Source organism: Penicillium daleae (assembly GCF_028827525.1).
Source record: "Penicillium daleae strain IBT 16125 chromosome Unknown utg000001l_segment0_segment0, whole genome shotgun sequence".
Lineage (NCBI taxonomy): Eukaryota > Fungi > Ascomycota > Eurotiomycetes > Eurotiales > Aspergillaceae > Penicillium > Penicillium daleae.
This window is the reverse complement of record NW_026623149.1, coordinates 3,174,156-3,186,537: the sequence shown is the minus strand read 5'-3', so window position 1 is coordinate 3,186,537 and position 12,382 is coordinate 3,174,156. Positions and strand designations below refer to the sequence as shown.

General features: G+C 45.8%; 2 protein-coding genes across 2 annotated transcripts; one reads left to right on the top strand and one right to left on the bottom strand.

Annotated features, from left to right (window-relative positions):
* Positions 1 to 4,319: 4,319 nt before the first annotated feature.
* Positions 4,320 to 6,051, top strand: N7458_001005 (fungal specific transcription factor domain-containing protein; the record flags this gene model as incomplete). Its single annotated transcript, XM_056904399.1, has 3 exons — positions 4,320 to 4,739; positions 4,794 to 5,042; positions 5,110 to 6,051. The coding sequence occupies 3 exons, from the start codon at positions 4,320 to 4,322 to the stop codon at positions 6,049 to 6,051; spliced, it is 1,611 nt and encodes a 536-aa protein (XP_056772166.1).
* A 3,998-nt stretch (positions 6,052 to 10,049) lies between these two features.
* Positions 10,050 to 10,800, bottom strand: N7458_001004 (fungal specific transcription factor domain-containing protein; the record flags this gene model as incomplete). Its single annotated transcript, XM_056904398.1, has 2 exons — positions 10,050 to 10,089; positions 10,154 to 10,800. Coding segments are annotated over 2 exons (687 nt in total), but the record flags the coding sequence as incomplete, so codon positions are not given.
* Positions 10,801 to 12,382: the final 1,582 nt, after the last annotated feature.

Genomic DNA, 12,382 nt, shown 5'->3' with positions numbered 1-12,382 from the left:
CATGACTCACGAGATATCAGGGGACTTCATATGGGAACTGAATTTCTAACGCCAGAATAATAGTGGGTCTCTTGGCATGCCAAGGTACAACGGTACAAAACTAATGAACTCTGACTGTAAAATTGATAAAGTACAACGAGGTATCTTAACAACTAATCTCTTTCGAAAAAGAGATGTCAGAGCAAGCTGAGACAGTATGGCATTTTATGCAAGAATGGGGCTAATCTACCAAGGGGAACCAATCCAAAAGACAGAATGAATTGAATTGAATTAGTTTAAGATAAAAAGAGCGGATGATGCGAGGACCTGTTTGAGTGTCCTTGCTTACATGAGCAGGGAAAGGGTGGTTGGAACTCCCGATTCTCGGAGGTGTCGAGAATCCCCTAGTACGAATATAGAAATCACGAAACTAAATGGAACTAAACTGTTTCTGGTGTATTTTACTACCCCACTTTACTTGACAAGAGATTAACATATATAATCTTATGAAGGTAAAGATGGGGAGGTGGCTTGGCTGCGATTGTTCTCCCTAAGGAGTGGTCCTTTGTTAGGCCCCATGGAGACCCTGTCGAATCCCCAGCTTTTCGCGTCAATTCCAAAGGCCTTTGGTAAGGATGTCACGCGTGTTACACTCAGGCACGAAGATATCAAATCAACATGGTAGCATTCAACGAAAGTATCAAGACTGGAGAGGAGATGAAAGAGAAAACTATCTTGTGGGATGATGTTTGATATATCCCCCGATAAGAAACGCCTTTTCTTAGCTTCCCGATTCGGTCATGTTTGTTTCCATCGCCAAATCCCTCCCGTCACGTCTAGGTCGTCACAACGCGAATCTTCTTTCCTGCTCTCCTCGTTCTGGCCCTCGAGGGGCCTTCGAGGAGGTTCCCGCTTGCCGTGTGATCCAGGTCAATTACGTCATGTAACTTATCTAAAAAGATCTTGAGGATAAAGGATCCGCATGCAGAGGGTCATAGGAGATACTCAATATTCAGTTGATGTATGAATGCACACAAAAGTTATTGTCTTGTCTACAAATCGTTTCCTTTACAATCCCTTTTCAGTATTCCCAGTTCTCTAGCCATTTCTCTACCTGAGCCTTGAGCCTCTCTTCATTTACAGTCTGGGTGACGGAGCCCTTCCTCATAATTTCCTGCCAAGTTACGACCAGTAGCGCGTATCGTACCTTTCTGGGCTACGCCACGTAATCGTTATGGAGTGTGGTCTTAGGGTCTTAGAATACCTCCATAGCTTGGCTAAGAGAAGGAATCTTTCGACTTTTGAGTGCCTTAATGGCTAATAGGACCTGTCTCTCTCGCCCTGGTCACTTTTGACGATTTCATTGCGTTTTGGTGGCATACTGTGTGTTGAACATAGCAGGTGTAGAAAAGCGATGCATTTTTGGACAGGTGTTCCGCCAGACCGGGTGTTCTGTCCGACTGGAAATTACGTTACTCAAAAACTGTGATATACCTACCAATTTCCATAACTTTACTAGTTAACTAACGTAATTCCCGGTTGATCGGAACACACGGTTGATCGGAACACCCTATCCAAAATCGCGTCTTTCTACCCACCTACCCACTTCAACCACCTACCATGCCACCAATTCGCACTGAATCTAGCCATAAACTGGCCAATCAAGAGGGCAGGATCTTATTGGCCCTTTCCGATTTAAAAGAGGACCGTATCAAGTCTCTCCGCGCAGCAGCAAAGCTATACGAAATACCGCTCACAACACTACATTCGCGCTTACACGGTCAATCCTCACGCGAAGATAAACGCCATCCTCGCCATAAATTGACCCAATACGAAGAGGATTCGCTTGTTGAATAGATTATCTCTATGGATACGCGTGGAGCAGCCCCTAGGCCGGCTACTGTAGCCGAAATAGCTAATATCCTACTCGCTGCGCGCGGTAGCTACCCTCCGCCTACCGTTGGCAAGAATTAGTCATCAACATTCATAAACCGACGTGAAGAGATTCGAACACGCTTCTCCAGGCGTTACGACTACCAGCGCGCACTAAACGAAGACCCAAAATCGCTACGAGCCTGGTTTGCGACCGTACAAAGCGTGGTTGATGAGAACGGGATACAACCGGAGGATATCTACAACTTTGACGAGACAGGCTTTGCAATAGGCCTTATATCTTCGCAGAAAGTAGTTACAAGGGCTGAATACTACGGTCGGAGATCCCTTCTACAACCAGGAAATCGTGAATGGGTTACTACAATCGAAGCTATCTGCGCAGATAGCTATTCGCTACCACCATACGTGATCTTTGAGGCAAAAGTTACTATTGCGGGTTGGTTTGATAACCTACCAAAAGATTGGCGGTTTGAGGTCTCGGATAATGGCTGGACTACTGATGAGATTGGCCTACGTTGGTTACAAAAGCACTTTATCCCACACACGAATTCGCGCGTACGGGGTCGGTTTCGGCTACTAGTTCTTGATGGCCATAGTAGCCATCTTACGCCCCAATTCGATCGAATTTACGCAGAAAACGCTATTATACCCCTTTGTATGCCTGCGCATTCATCACATCTACTACAGCCACTAGATATTGGTTACTTTGCGGTTATTAAGAGGGCGTACGGCTGTTTTATTAGCAATCTTACGCGCAGAGGATCTAACCATATCGATAAATTCGATTTTTTGGAAGACTACCAACGCGCGCGGCTAGAAGCCTTCCAATCAACCAATCCTACTATTCAAAACAGCTTTACAGCTAGTGGTCTAGTACCATTAGATGCAGAAAGGGTCCTCTCGAAGCTCAATATCTCTCTACGAACTCCGTCACCACCAAATAGCCGGCCAAACAGCAGATCTAGTCAATTCACACCAAAAACGCCTAGAACCGTTATTCAGCTACAAAAGCAAGCTTCATTGATAAAGGATCTACTAAAACAACGGTCAAATAGCCCTCCGAGCCCGGTCAACAGCATGATAAATCAACTTATCAAGGGTAGCTATCTATCCTTGCATAGCGCTGCGTTGCTAGCAGAGGATAACGCGAATCTCCGCGCAGCTAATGAGAAGATCGTCAAGAAGCGTAACCGGTCGCATAAGTTTATACCCTGCGAAGAGGGTTTAACCGTCGAAGAGGGCCTACAGCTAGTTGCACAGCTAAACCAGCCGGTAGAAGCTGATAGGGTAGTATCGCATACGCAGGGCGAATTGCCTAATCAGGCAGATCCACCACGTACTAGGGCACCTTCTAGGTGTAGTGGGTGTGGGGGAATTGGGCATAAGATCAATCATTGTAAGAATCGTTAGCAATAGAAAATTATATGGGTGTTGATGGAGATAATCGAATTTGAAATTTTCTAATTGGTATAGGTGTTCCGATTAACCGTGTGTTCCGATCAACCGGGAATTACGTTAGTTGACTAGCTCGCTTGTGGATTATGTAATGGTGTTTTGGAGTGATCCCGCTTGGGTCGTGAGATCACATTAACTAAGCTGGTCAGTGCGGTTTGCTTAGTCAACCCAACACCCATTCAACGCCCCATAACGTCAGATAGTAATCACCAAACGAAAATCTGAGATCCAAAATCAGATTGCTAATCAGAGGGGAAATATAGACGGTATTTAATCGTTTAATGCCTTTACCGCGGTAAGGACAGAGAGAGACTATGGCAAGTCCCGCTGGACAACTGTACGTTGGCTGAGCCTTACTTTCTTATTCTTAATTTCTTCTTGCACACCGGCTCATTAGCTCATATAGCAAAGGGCGACGGAAGCCTTATACTCAAGTTGCATGGTATGTTCGCATGAAGTACCGGCGGCCATCAGTACTAACATTATCAGTGAGGCGTGCCGAAGACGCAAGGTCAGATGCGATGGTCGACAGCCGTGCCATCGCTGTGACAGTTTGGATCTAACTTGTCTGTGGTTTCCCCCTCCGACGTTAATGTATAGAAACTAAGTGAAATATAGGTAATTACGTTGCTCCTACGAAACCATTGGCACCACCAGTCATAAACCCCCCGGAATCTTGGTACTTTCACTATATCCGTTCAATACGCCAGAGTTGCTAAGCATGCCCTAGGGATGTAACAAGTCTGAGGTCTCAAGTCACTTCACTTCAGGTGGAATTACAGGCTGTGACAACACAGCTGAAGCAAGCCACAGCACGTCGAGAATCCGAACCCAAGATTCAGCCGGACACTGCTAGATCTGGGGAGGGGCAGAGTCACACACCCATCAAGGGTTCAGATATAAGCAGCATTCCGCATCGAAAAGATTGCCTTTACCATGGGCCTGCAGGCACTGCTTTCACATTTGACATCGCACGAGGCAACCTACAAAACATGGGGCTAATGACTGTGTCAACCGACGACGATAGCCCCCTAGACTACTATTCTACAGACGATGACCTTGAAACGCGACAACATATACAAGACCCTCTATGCCACGTATCAAGGGAAGAAGCGCTACGTTTGTGCAAGGCGTTTGCAGAAGAAACCAACATCATGTATCCATTCCTCGACATGGACAAGATTATACGTCATATTGAAGGACTTAGAACATCCGATGATGCGAATGGAAGCTGGATGATCTCGGGTGATGACAAAGATGTTATCGCCCTTGTGCTAGCAATATCTCTAATGAGAGAAAGTGCTGGGGAGAGCGAGCTGGGCAGGTCACTGTTCCATTCGATCAAGAATCGATTGGAAAGGAGGACGTGGGCTCCGATATCTGTCACCGGTATCAATGTTTTTGTTCTAGCGGTAAGTTCATTTGTCTTCTACACTCCTGAGGATGTAGTGTCTGAACCATTACAGGCTCGGTACTATTTCTATGCGGATGAAGACGAAAGAATGGCTTGGCGAACAATCGGTATTGCGGCGAGACAATGCCTTGAATTAGGACTCCACCATGTCCAAGGATACTCGAACTTAGAGGAAGAAGATTCTCGGCCGGCCCTCATCCTATTCTGGTCGGTTTTTGCCCTAGATCGCCGTTGGAGTTTTGGTACTGGGTTGCCCTTCTCGATACAGGAGGCAGATATCGACCCATCCCTGCCAGAGCCAGTATGTGCAACCTAATTTTTACTCGAAGAGTTTTGTTGAATTGCGTAGATTCTAATGTTATCACTAGGATGATTCCTATATCTATCTCAAGACCATGATTCCGTACTGTCGAATAAGTTCCAAAGTCTGGTATGCCGGTCTCGGTACAGGAGAGATCTCGAAACTACGAAGGGATTGCATGGAAAACCTCGACTCTCAGGTCCTCCAATGGTACGAACAGATGCCAGAATCTCTCAAGTGCCCAAATCCATACTGCACTGATGTCGGCCTAAATACGGTTCTGAGAAGACTCCAAATTCAAATGTATATCCGGACCAACATCATGCGCATCTTGATCTACCGGCCGATTCTCTATAACTACGCCAATATCTTGCAAAATATGCCGCATGCGGTGCTATGTGTGCACCTTGCGAAAGACACGATACGTATCCTATATCAGACGCACAAGGCAACCGAGATCTACAAGTCTCAGCAGACACTATTCAACTTTTTTGTCTTGTCTTCTCTGGCAATTATCTTTTTAGCGTGTTTTCATGATCCGGCAGACTTCTGTGCATGTGTCCAAGAAGAAGTCTTCATGGCCCTTGAACTCATCAAGGCCGTGAGCTCCAGGTCGCGAGTTGCGAGACGACTGTGGAAAGCCATTCGAGATCTTCGGGAGGTGGGTGAGAGACTCGGTGTCCTATCCCCCGCCAGTCCTGTCGAGAGATATCAAACCTCAACTGTAGATCATGGCACTTATATCCAGCCACCACCTCCTGTACATGGCGGGAACGAGGCTAACGTTCCAATGACCGGGACCATAATGAGTGCTGAACTGACCAATCTGCTGGAGGAAATTGGGATGTATCACCCTCTCACTACTGAACACTCTGGCGAGGGTAATGGGAATAACGATGTCTTCCGCCGTCCTTCAGAGCAATCATCGTGGGAGCATTCCACCTCACCTCAGTGGAGCAACGTTGATAGCCTAACTGAGGTCCTAAATCCACTATTCTGGAATAACTGATCTCTTAGCGTCTTTGAAAGAAAATTTGCAAACTCGTTTTATTGTCAGTTGCTCTTGGATTACTTCTAAAGTGAATACTGTTCTATGTAGGACAGCTAGAAAGTTAATACTAGCACTATTTGCTTTGTTTTGTATTTTGAAACGATAATAATCAATGGAAATCTATGGCTCTTCTATGGCTCTTCTATCGTCTACACGACCGCGATAATGTACGGAATCGAGGAGTGGAAAATCCTGCTCTCAAAAATGGCGGCGATTGGACAGTGGCGAGTATTTTTGCGAAGAGAAAAACAGTGCAAATGTACAGCTGACCAGTGGCTTGCAGATAAAAGCGACAGCCAGTATAATCCTTATGCTAAATAAACCTTTTAAGCGATAGTAGAAGCAAATGGACTGATACTACCCCATATATATAGAATAAGATTCACGACACACAACCTCTCGACATTCTCACCGTCCCGGCCCACAGTCAAAATACATTCCATCCCCAGACGTCCGGAAATTCCTCTTGGCATGAACAAAGGAAGTCAAGGCCTTACTGGCTATATGCACGGGGCCAATAGCTCTTGTTATGGCTGGAATTCTTGATGGCACTCTGGCCACATGTCCGAGACTAATGCTTCCCTTGATCAGAGATACTACGCCAATGCTAGAACGGCAAGAGGATAGGCGATATATTCAACATGGGAATATTTGGATCTCAGATGAGGTTCCTGACGGCCTAGATAGGATGCATGCATATCTAAGGGAGCGTACAATGAGGAAATTGTGAACTTAATGATGTATTTTATTGTAGAGATTCCTTCTGATGTAGCCGGTTAGATAAAAATTCGCGATGTGCACTCAACTGTTAGGGGATACCGATTCGTGAACTCCAATCAGCATTGCTTCTAATCAAAACCGCCAATATCTAGTCTAAATATCACCCCTCTTAAACGCTTCTGTTTTCACGGAGATTATCAACTTATATAACTAGAGAGGGCATTTTGAAGCATACATGCTTTTTAGTATACTTATGAAGAAAGAAACTGCTGATCCTAGATTTCATAATTATCAGAATTGGTGTTCTTCCTTAGCAGGAACATATCATAATATCGCACTTGATTCTAAGATAAAATTACTGTTCTATGTGTTAAGAAGTATCACTTTTCAAAGTTCCCACTGAACTTTTCCATCGAATCATCATTCAATCTTTTAAGCCAACTTTCTTCCGATGAACAGAATATCTGTGCGTCTAGCACGCCGAGGCCATCGCTAGAATCCAATGTGCCATATTTCACCACTCTAAGTCCAGGGTATTTCGGCGATTCCGCTGCCAGGGTACTCCCACAGTGATGACATATATATTGTAGTATCAGCTGGCCTTGTTCATTGGGGCGACTAAACACCGTTGGAGAGCCACAGAATGTGTGGGATAGCCTTGGGACCAGAATATTGGTTGAAAATGCCGAGCCAGTATTTCGCTTGCAATCTCTGCAATGACATATCACGATCTAATTGAACGCTAAATGTGTCAGAAATAGTCCTAAGGGGTTTGTATAACTAAGGGTGCCTGGCTTGCCTTTAAGAGTTGCTTATTATCATGTAGGACAACTCGATATCGGATCAAGCCACAGAGGCATCCCCCTTCTAATGTCTCCGTTATTTTCTGATTTGGAAGCATGATGTAATCACTGTTTTGCTGCGTTATGCTGCTACTACTGCCTGGGAAACTTAGATTTTAGGCACTGAATTTATAATGAAATAAACAAAGCTGGAATGGTGGAATCCAACGAAACTGTCCAGTAGGGACGGAATTGGAATTTTAGCTACTCTGCGGCCTTCGGAAAGTATTTCTATATCCGGCAGAATAAAATACCCTGGAACATGCTAGGATACGGCCGTATTGCAGCCCCTAATCGGTGTGAGTCACAAATGTCGCTAGGCTACGGCCGTATACCACAACCTGGCTAGTGATTATTCGTGCCCTTCGGCCCACCCACACCGCTTGCTTCCCTGGGTGCGCTACACCGGAAAGGCCTTTGCCACCGGAAGGGCCGTTTTCACCAATTCACACTACTTACACGACCTCAGTGACGCAGCAAAAGATTCAGCACCCAAGGTTCTGCCAGTCAGGCATCCGCCAGTGAAAGGCCAATTATACGGGGTGGCAGAACTACTTCAGGAAGGCGGTAATGAAAAGGTTGTCCAACTTTTTGCGTCAAGCAAGAGTGGGTCCATTCATTACAGTGACATCTGATTGGCTCGTTCATTTCCCATCTTTCTAATGTGATTGTATGTATTTAGCGGGTAACGACTCGATACCGGTAAGGTCACTCGAATACTCGGCTACATCGCCTAGGAACAGATCAGCCAGCTCGCCATTCAGTTGTCTGCTCCTGTTGTTTCTTTGGTCTAATCGATCAATCTTTTGTCTGATTCCGGTAGTTCTTATTCGCCATTCTGCGTACTAGCTTATACCGTTTTTCCTCACTTTGACATTTTGTCAGGATGAGGAATTTATATACTGGCTAGTACTGAGATGTCCAATAGAACCAGTTGATTGATTGATTGAAGATAAGAGTGGCTGAACAGCCTTGAGAGTCTGTATCATTCAGCTGTGGTGTGTTACGGGGCACCATATTCGGAGTCTAACCCGAATACCGTACGAATGCTTGGGGTATTGCGTGGACGATGAACATCTTATCTTAAAAGGGTCTTAGTGGTATTTGACCACTCCTTCCGCTCGACACATTTTGCTGTTGACTCTATATCGATGAAAAAAACTCTCCACTCTCTTGCGCTACTCCTGCTGCTTCGATTGATACCCCACTCTCCTTGTATGTTTTAGCTCCTCGCCGTATACTTCCCTCCACTGCTTTCGTAGCGGGTTCTCTTGGGCGGCAGCTTCTTTCGCCTTCCTGACTGCAATTGAACGTGTGTGGCTACACCGGTCTAGCTAAACGGCATAACCTGTCGCTTAGTGTATCGACGCCGTAGGGGTTCTTGCGCAGCTCTGATTCGCGCAATTGTGTCTTGGGTCATCTGGACTGCGCTAGCTGAGATCGCTCGTGGTCGAAAATCTTCGTGGGATCTCGCGGTACTTTATTATCTTTGCCTGGTTTTTCTGGTACGCTTAATTGATATTGGAGGGGTATATCGGCGCTAGAGGATGAGCGAGCTCTTGGTGGCTGGCAGGATGTGCTGTATCCACGAAGATCAGGCGCGCTTAGATCCGGTATTACTAGCTGGTTAGCAAGATTATCAACAATCCTGCTACCGTTGATTGGCCAGACACCACAGTCTTTGAATGATTCGCGAATAATTCGCTGGTTGAAGGCCTTCAGTCGTATTGGTACGATATTGCGTAGGAATTCAGACTTCCCTACTGGCTCACCCGCCCAAATAGATCGTTACTGAAGCTCCGGCAGGTCACGCCAGTTTCGGGTAGGTGACATATTATTTCCAAGGTTTGCAGGCCCAATACAATAATTGAAATCGCCATCGCGGCGGATCGGACTTTGTTGCGCGACAATTCCCGCATCTTCGGCTGATCTGAGACTCGGTGAGCAAGCTCCGGACGATGCAAAGCGCTGCAGGTTGCAAGATATATCATTTCCAGGAGTGCCCGATGAAGATGCATGACTTTTTGCCCTTCGTCAAGTTCGCCAGGGGCAACAGGGGAGAACTGGATTGTTGGAGGGAGCTGACTTCGCCAGGCTTCCAATTCTTGGTCACACTGCCAAATCTCCGATAGCTCACCTAGGAACCTTCTCGTGATGGTAATCCTGTTAATTGTATTCCCCATACTTCCAACTTGGTTGTTCAGGTCCGGGTATTGAGCGGACAGAACGTGGCCAAGGGTGACACAGAGCTTTGACCTTTCAATAAACATAATTATCAAATGCCTTTGATAGCCAGCATTTTGAAGGACCTCAGAATAGCCAAGAAATCTGATGACGTTCTCAGAGACGGGGAGGAGAGAGAAATCATCGGTAGTCACCATAGGCACATCAAAATCACAGTCTCTGATCCGCATCGGCTGTCTCATGGCCAAAGCTAGTAGACGGTCACTGATGTAAATGGACCACCAAATTCGTTTCCACATACCATAATTACACACAGATTTCTTGACCCGCGATGCAAACCAATAGAGTGTGCGAGAGATATACTAATCCCCAGCCAGTACCAACTGTCCTTTTGGTCGGCATTCATCTCATTGGTATGTGTCATTAGTAGGAGAGACTGGACAAGCGAGATTGGATCGGTTTCATATTCGAGATCGTACAAACGCCTTACTCTCATAAAAAATGTCTCTCGGGCTAGCTTTCGATTTGCGTAGCCAGCTACTCCTAGATGCTCGAAGTCAATATACGCCATCGCAGCAAACATCATTGCTTGGAATAGCAAAAGACTTAAGGGCCGCATCCCGTTCTCCAGCACAATGCTCTGTATTAAAACAGAAATGTCTAAGATAGGCATGCTGGGATGCACGTAATGCACGTAGGCCTTGAGCAGCTCCTTACGCAACTCTGTATCAGGGACCGTTAACGCTCCCGTCAAGGCTAGATAGTCGACATCCTCGACCTGCAGTCTGGACGACGGCTTTCGGACGAAGCCTGGAAGTTTTGCAGCCTTCTGATCATATGACAGCTGAGGCGTGGAGTCATCCGGCGAAACCAAAGGGAAAGCGCAAACATCAAGGCTTGATCGATATTTGCACGGCGCATCCGCAGTCGATACATCCGATTGATAATCGCCTGCTCCAATTCTATCAGACCTTATACTCTGTGCGAACTTGCAGATCCTGGCTAGCCTTTATTGCAAATAGGTGAAGGTTGAAGGATGCTAACCTTTGAGTTCTACTTTTCCCACAGATACTTGCATCGAATTGCCTAGACGGTAATCATCCAAAGACTTAACCCAGATATCGGAGAGTATATAAGGGGGGTGGGCATCTTCAGAAGTACAAAATGATCCAGCCTCCTGGCGCTTATTTTTGTACCCTTTTTCTTCTGACCTGAAGAGAATTACAAATCTTAGCGTGCTAATAAGTGTTGGAAGCTAGCAGAGGGGCTGAGGTTTGCAAGCTAACCGTCCGTTCGGACATTCGATAACCGTGCAAGAACGCGGCTAAATTTGCAATTGGTACAGGGTGATCCATGCTGGATCATACCGGTATGCTCGTGGGGATCGTCGTTTCGAGTGTTTGGAAGTAGGTATGCTTGGCTTCACCTCAGACTTCGTCTTTCTGTGAGAGAGGCCTAACCTCCCCGACGATGTAACCGCGGTCGTCATTGTAAAGTCACCAAACGATGTCTTTTTCGTTGAGTTTCATGACTTTAGTCCTTCATCTAAACCTGAAGGACGAAAATAATCATTGTAGAAGGAAGCCTGGAGATGATCAACCCATGATCAACCCCTTGCTCGGGGTAATTCGTAATACTTAACTTGATAAACCTTCCCAAGACATAAAAATCGCGAAGTATGTGCGGCTTGGCATGTGGTGCAATGTTTAATCAATTAATCAAAAGGGGAGTGTCGGGCTGTCGAGCCCCGAAATCGTTCCAATTAGCGAAATTTGTCCGAGCTGATCATCCTTTCAAATAAGGCGAATACGAACATCACTTTCAAACCCCTCGTCCTTGCTATTCCTGAACATATTCTTTTTCATTTCATTTGATCTATACAGTGTCTATATGTATGGTGTGATGCCGCCGTTGTTAGAGGCTATAGAACCGGTTGGAGGGTTGAACCCCTCGACAAGCTGCTCTTACAGACGTGGCGGGAGCTTCTGTTAGGCAAACAAACTCACAAAGCCGCTGGCTTGCCCAACACATGTCTTAATCATCGCGGCTACACACTCCGTCGGAGACCCATACCGATACCTACTTATAGTTTGCTAGATATTATCGCCTAATTTTCCCGCTATGAATCAAGTACTTACATACTTGAAGTTTTGTTAACTGGCAGCACGGAACCTTGGTGAATAAAAACCGTGTTAATCACAATAATTTAGGATTGACCTTTGACTAGTTGATTTATTGAGCAGATTGAAAGTGTGGAAACGCAGCAGGCATCTTATATACCAATGTAACGTCGATGTCACTGGGCAGGCGAATCCCCTATTCTGTGATAACTGGACTAAACTGATCTGAGTTGTGGTAGAAACACAAGAGCACATGATAAAAAAAGGCGGGGTAGTTGAAGAAACCACGCAAACGTCACTACCATCAGATTAGAATGTGGGTCCATCTCGGTCGATGCAGATCGGAACCTTCCCCCGCAACGATATGGGGGTAACAATCCAGAGATATCTAAAATATATAATGCCATTCCGGGTCTTCCTTCC